At 28.1% G+C, this 6,659-nt stretch overlaps 1 protein-coding gene across 1 annotated transcript; it reads left to right on the top strand.

Annotated features, from left to right (window-relative positions):
* Positions 1-1,632: 1,632 nt before the first annotated feature.
* On the top strand, positions 1,633-4,838 carry LOC110652236 (pectinesterase). Its single transcript, XM_021807795.2, has 2 exons — positions 1,633-2,636; positions 3,933-4,838. The coding sequence occupies exons 1-2, from the start codon at positions 1,658-1,660 to the stop codon at positions 4,619-4,621; spliced, it is 1,668 nt and encodes a 555-aa protein (XP_021663487.2). The 5' UTR covers positions 1,633-1,657; the 3' UTR covers positions 4,622-4,838.
* The last annotated feature ends 1,821 nt before the right edge of the window (positions 4,839-6,659 follow it).

Here is a 6,659-nt window from a genome sequence, read left to right as displayed (position 1 = left end):
TTACTTACTTTTTAATTAATTAATTATGTATTTCAATTTAAGAGAAATTCTTAATCCAGTTTATTATAAACTCACGACACATTTATATATTTAATAAGTGGATATTACTATATATTATATGTCTTGGATTCATAATAAATCGAACTCAGATAAAAAAAATCCTGATTTTGAATAAAATTTAATTTATTTGATATTTAATGAAATAACTATTTGGGATTTCTCATTTAATAAAAAGAAAAGAAGCCGATGATTTTATAAATCTAATACAAGTTCCATTATTTTTTTCAACTTTGCTAAGAAAAATCATTTGTAAAAAAAATTAATTTAATTCTCGCACAATTATATTATTTTTAATTTTATTTTATTTCTTTTAAAATAATTTTTTTAAGTGATAAAGAATTAAATTTTTTCACCTATTAGATTTCTAAATATGAGAATTAAAAAAAAATAATTGAATTGAATTTTTGTAAAATTCTAGTTGTAAGTTAATGATTTCAATTATTTTTAAAATTAAAGCAAAATCCATAAATCATTTCATTGGTTAACTAGTTGGCTCGATAAAAAAATTTACATAAATAATAATAATAATAATAATAATAATAATAATAATAATTATAATTATTATTATTATGATTATTATTATTATTATTATTATTTTTGAAGAAGCAAAATTTTTCCCATTGTAATTTAATAAAACACACCATTTATGTTTTCAAGTGTTAGGATTCTTAATAATTTTCAAATAATTAATTGATAGTAGTATGGAAGAAGTTGAAAACAATTGAAATTTTTGCCATTATATATATGGGGGCAATATCATAACTATTAACTAATTGATTCTTTATCTTTAAAGCGAAAGAAGACAATTTTTATTGCTTAATGAAAGATACATAATTTAGTCAATTTAAGTCTAGCCAGAAAAATTAATTATATGATATAATTAATGTGTATTCTATTCATATATTTATATGCAAGCGTGTGTACATGCACATCTATTGCTTTCCTTCACAAAGCTTTCCATGAATAAAATTTTCTCTTTTTTTCTTTTCTTTTCCCTTTTTATCTACGTACTGATCTAGAACATACATATGCAAGTTTATGATACAATGACTACGAAAAGAAATTACACCTAATATCAACAAGTATTGAGTGCAGTAGTAAGACCTACTTGAACAGTGAAATTATTTAGAAGGATAACTATAAATATCAAAAAAATTAATTTTTTATAAATTGTAAAATAAAAAATAAATTGCACATACCGAATGGGTAGATTTAATACATAGTAAGTAAAAGAAAATATAATAGTCTCTTGTGTCTGGGATTCAAGTTCTAGTCGAAGCCAATCATACTAAAAAGAAGAAAAAAAAAAAAAAAGTAGCAATGCTGATTATTCATCCAGTCTATGCGACATCAACAAACCAACTTTGTTAATTTTTTTTAATTAAAAAAATTACTAACAATAGAAATAAATGAATAAATAATAAAATTTCACTATCAATAATTACATAATTCAATAATTAATAATCTATTTCATAATGTAGGATGGGTATCGAGAATTTTAATCAAATATATTATCTTTTCATTTTAAATATTTTTGGTGCAGAATCTCCTATATATATGGAGTAGGGAGTCGAACTACATCCATGCACACAGCCACATGTACACAATGGCAAGCTTCTCCCATGCAAAGCCCAGGAGCAAAAAATGCTCAGTTCCCCTTACTTTATTCTTTATGATCAAACTCTTCTGCGTGGCTACTCTAGCAGCCACTGAACCATCCATTTCCTCTGCCTGTAAAGCCACCTTTTACAAAGCTGCTTGTGAATCTTTCCTTGTTTCACTGAAAACCACTGCTCTCCCAACAACCCCACAAGAGCTGTTTGATCTCTCTGTTCACTACACCTTGAAACAAGCTCATTCGGCTCTAGACCTCGCCTCTGTTCTTAGTCCCTCTGCTCACAGTAATGCCCAGACCCATCTGGCTCCTACTGGTGCCATGAGTGATTGTATTGAGCTTCTTGATGATACCTTAGACCAACTCTCTAATGTTATCAACCGCAAGAACAACCTTATCCGTAGCCACAGTGATGTCCAAACATGGCTTAGTGCTGCACTTACCAATCAAGAAACATGCATTGAAAGCCTTCAAAATATTAAGATTAGTGAAGAAAAAGGTGTAATGGTTTCCACGGCAAGAAATTTAAGTCACCACATAAGCAATTCCTTGGCAATTTATGTGTCCCATTATGGGACAGAAGATGCCAATAACAAATTTAACCCTAGTAGCAGTGGTGGCCGGAAACTGTTGTCCGGGAGTGGGTTTCCGAGTTGGGTGTCGGCGTCAGAGCGGAAGCTTCTAGAAGCTCCGTTAGGGGAGATAAAACCCCAAGCGGTGGTAGCCAAGGATGGGAGCGGAACGCATAAGACCATAGCAGAAGCAATTGGGGTGTTGGGTTCTTTGGCCGCTGGGGGCAAAAATGTAATTTACATAAAAGCAGGCACTTATAAGGAGAATCTCAATTTTCCTACAAAGCAGAAGAACGTTATGTTAGTTGGTGATGGGAAGGGCAAAACGGTCATTGTTGGTAGTAGAAACGCTGCCGACGGATCGTCAACTTACGAATCTGCTACGGTTGGTGAGTATTATAAATTTCACTTTTATTTTTCTTGTTATTGAATATTTATTTTACATTTACATTATCAAAACAAGCACAAAACAAAAATTATATTACATATATATATATAATAATAATTTTATTATAATTATTAATTAAAATAAGTCTCACGATTTCATTAGATAAATGTATCCTTCTTAAAAACTAATCACGTTGTGGAGGGACCAAAAATAAAATGACAAAGGATGACCTTATTATTTATTTTTTTTTTTTGTTAGAGTCTATTTGAGGAGAGACAATATGTCCTCTCTTTTCATAAATCACATCCCACCCATATTAAACCGTTGGGTTCAATCATCTTGAAGTAGCTTATATATGTTCGTTTCTATTCATTCATTTATTTATTATTATCAGTAGTGGATAATATATATATATATATATATATATATATATATATATATATATATATATATATATATATATATATATTATCCACTACTGATAATATATAAGTAAATTTGTACTGTAAATCTAGGACTCAGATTTTGAAACTGAAAAATGGGAAATCTTGCTTAGGTTAATATTAAGAGAAATTTTTAAAAAATACTGATTTAAATTTAATCGATCCAATTTTAATTAAATTTAATTTAATTGATTTGATTTTAATTAAATTTAAAAGAAGAAACATAGTAGAATTTTGATTTAAACCTATAAAGCTTTGATTCGGTCTAGCCTCGATTCTTTTTTTCAGTTTAAACTAGACCATGACTGAATTTAAATTAAATCATCAATGAATTTAGTCCTATTAAAAAATATAATAAATTTTATCTAAAATTATAAAATATTAATATTTTTTTATTGATATCTATGTAATGGTGGGGCTTCCAAGTAACGTCCTTCCACGTACTATATGTAACGCCATATCCAATATTGTTGATTTTTGGAAATTTCAGTCACGTCAAATGGTTCTATTTCTTCTATAGTAGGCCCTTGCTATAATAGCAACAGTTCAGCTCTTGTTGCCTTATATCAATGGGCATTAATTTTGTTTTTATCATTTTTTAATTTCGAAATTCTTTTTGGCTTCTATGTATATATCAATGCTCATTAATTTTTGTTTTTATCAATTGTCCTTGGATTAATCAGGGGTTATTCAGAACTTCTGAAAGAACAAATATTTTGAAAATAGTTTCTATATAGAAATAAACATAAAAAGGGTAATTAAGGGTATCGATGAATTTAATTTAACTTAGGAATTAAAAAATATTTGGAAAATTTTAATTTTAGAAAATAAAAAAATTAATTTGACTGTTTCAGGTGCCATGGGAGATGGATTCATGGCTCGAGGCATAACATTTGTAAACAGTGCGGGTCCAGAGAAGCATCAAGCAGTTGCCCTTCGAGTTGGGTCAGATAGATCAGTAATATATCAGTGCTCAATTGAAGGCTATCAAGACACACTCTTCACCCTCTCCAAGCGCCAATTCTACAGAGATACAGACATTTATGGGACAGTAGATTTCATATTTGGAAATTCTGCTGTTGTTTTTCAGAACTGTAACATTTTTGCCAGAAAACCTTCTTCAGGCTCTAGGAACTATGTCACAGCTCAAGGTCGCACTGATCCAAATCAGAACACAGGTATTTCCATACACAATTGCAAGATAGGAGCAGCATCAGACCTTTCAGGTTCCAAGATCACTTATCTTGGAAGACCTTGGAAGAAATATTCCAGAACTGTTATTATGCAATCCTATATTGATGGCTCTATTAATCCTGCTGGATGGTATCCATGGTCTGGCAGTTTTGCCCTTAGCACACTTTATTACGGGGAATATATGAACTCAGGCCCTGGAGCTTCAACTTCCGGTAGGGTCCACTGGCCTGGATATCGCGGCAATATCCCCGCGGCAGCCGCTGAAACGTTCACCGTCGGCAGTTTCATTGATGGAAATTCGTGGTTGCCTTCTACTGGGGTGTCTTTTGATTCTGGACTAATTGGTTAATTAATTATATGTTATTGCAGGGCAATCTTATAGCAGTATCTAAAAGTTGTGGGCATGGAAGACCAAGCTGATAAGTGCATCTATCAGCAGGCTAAGTCTGTCGATGCATTTGTGCGTTTTATGTACTATTTTTTTATAGGTTTGTGAATAAAGCTTCATCATGTGTTTCATCTTCTTTTCTTTAATAATGAAAGTGTCTATTTATTTTTTGTTGTTATTTCTTTTTTATAATCGACTTGAGATTGGTCAAATTTAAGATTTTATAATTTTAAAAATTTTAATATCACTGAATTATAGTTTGTAATTTAGAATTATTACATTAATATATGGATGGAAATTGACCATAATATTGTCACCTCACCAAAATATAAAATTAAAACTCAGTAAAAGAGAGAAAAGCAACATGGATTTTTCCTCCGGCTTTTGAGAATTCCACCATAATTAAGAGAGGAGAACAAGTGGTATTTATGTGAGAAATTATTTGTTTTTGGCTATATGTTAATTTGGGGTAATTTTTATAGTGAATTTTATTTATATTTCATTTTTATTCTTTAATTTTAATTTATTATTAAAAAAATTTTAAACTTTAATTTTATCTATCTAAGGTTTTGAAATTAAAAAAAAATAATGAAATTATATTTTTATTTCATTTTCTCTAATATTTAAAAGACATCTATCGGATAAATTACTATATGAATCTATTACAAAAATATCAATATCATCACAATAATATGCTTACTTTTTTTCAAAAAGTGTTGAAACTATATTTGTATATAATACGCTATAAATTAGAAGGTTTTTTTAATATGAAAATCTAATATTGAAAGTTAAAAAGATTTTTTATGAAATAAAATTAAAATTTAAGAATTTTTTAATAATAAATTAAAATTAAGATGTAAAATTAAAATATAGGTTGAAAGACGCTTGATAAAAACTATCCATCAATTTGCAATCAGAATTTTATAACTTTTGAGGAAGGTTCAATTTTATTATTATTTTTTTTTTTTTTAAGTGCGATGTGTGTTAATCTAGTAATAGTATTAATTTATATTTGTGCATGTCATCCTTGTACAAAAGGCAGTGTTAGTCCAAATAATTCAAAATCATAATGAATCCATTCAATTTTAATAATTATGATTATAATTAAAAAAAAAGCACACAAAACTTATAATATATTACATCATTAGCCAAAAATTAAATATTTGGTTAATATTTGAATTGAAATTAAATTATTGAGAAGTTCATTTTGTGGATTATAGTAGATGTGAGACAAATCTATTTGGTATTATTGTTAAAATTGTGAAAAAATTATTTTTTTAAATATACTAATTAGATAATATTAAAAAATAATTTAAAATTAAATTTAATAAATTTTAATTATAAGAGTATTAAAATAATAAAATAATTTTTTATATTATTTTTATAATAATAATTAAATTAATACTTTTATTCAAAAAAATAATTTCAACTATTCAAAAGTAATACCACGTATGAACGACACCTTTCAAGAGAGATGTCTTTAGTGCATGGACGATAAAGTCTTATTTCGAAATTAAGATATATGGATAAATTATATATAATTAAATATTAAATAAATATTACTTGATTAATATAAGCCTTTGCGTGGGTGTTACGGCAAATTAAAACTTTGGGGTGCTGGAATTAGAGAGTTGGTTAAGAGGTCTAAATTAAGAAGTTAGATGTACGCGTACCCATAGGCAATACGAGGCATCAAGGGACCACTAATCTTAATTTGAATAACTACATATCAAAAGTTGTGTGCCCCTCATCAGCAATTCCAGTCTGTTCTTTGTTAGTACATTCTACAATATGATCCACATATTATATATATATATATATATATATATATATATATATATATATATATATATATATATATATATTAGCTAGTGATGATAATGCTGATAATAATTATCTAGTTAGGCTTGTATCACAAAAGGAATAGAAAGAGATTCGTTCACAAGAATAAAAACAGGACCCATTTAAATTTCACCATGTGTCCAAAGCGATTAGACAC

The sequence above is a fragment of the Hevea brasiliensis genome, chromosome 1 (assembly GCF_030052815.1).
Source record: "Hevea brasiliensis isolate MT/VB/25A 57/8 chromosome 1, ASM3005281v1, whole genome shotgun sequence".
NCBI classification, from domain to species: domain Eukaryota; kingdom Viridiplantae; phylum Streptophyta; class Magnoliopsida; order Malpighiales; family Euphorbiaceae; genus Hevea; species Hevea brasiliensis.
Note: the sequence above shows the minus strand (reverse complement) of the source record. Positions and strands in the feature narration are given on the sequence as shown.

Excerpts from the sequence above, each read along its gene's own strand:
- LOC110652236 (XM_021807795.2), top strand. The coding sequence starts at position 1,658 with ATGTACACAATGGCAAGCTTCTCCCATGCAAAGCCCAGGAGCAAAAAA. Across the intron at positions 2,637-3,932 it reads TTACGAATCTGCTACGGTTG|GTGCCATGGGAGATGGATTC; the intron begins GTGAGTATTATA and ends TGACTGTTTCAG.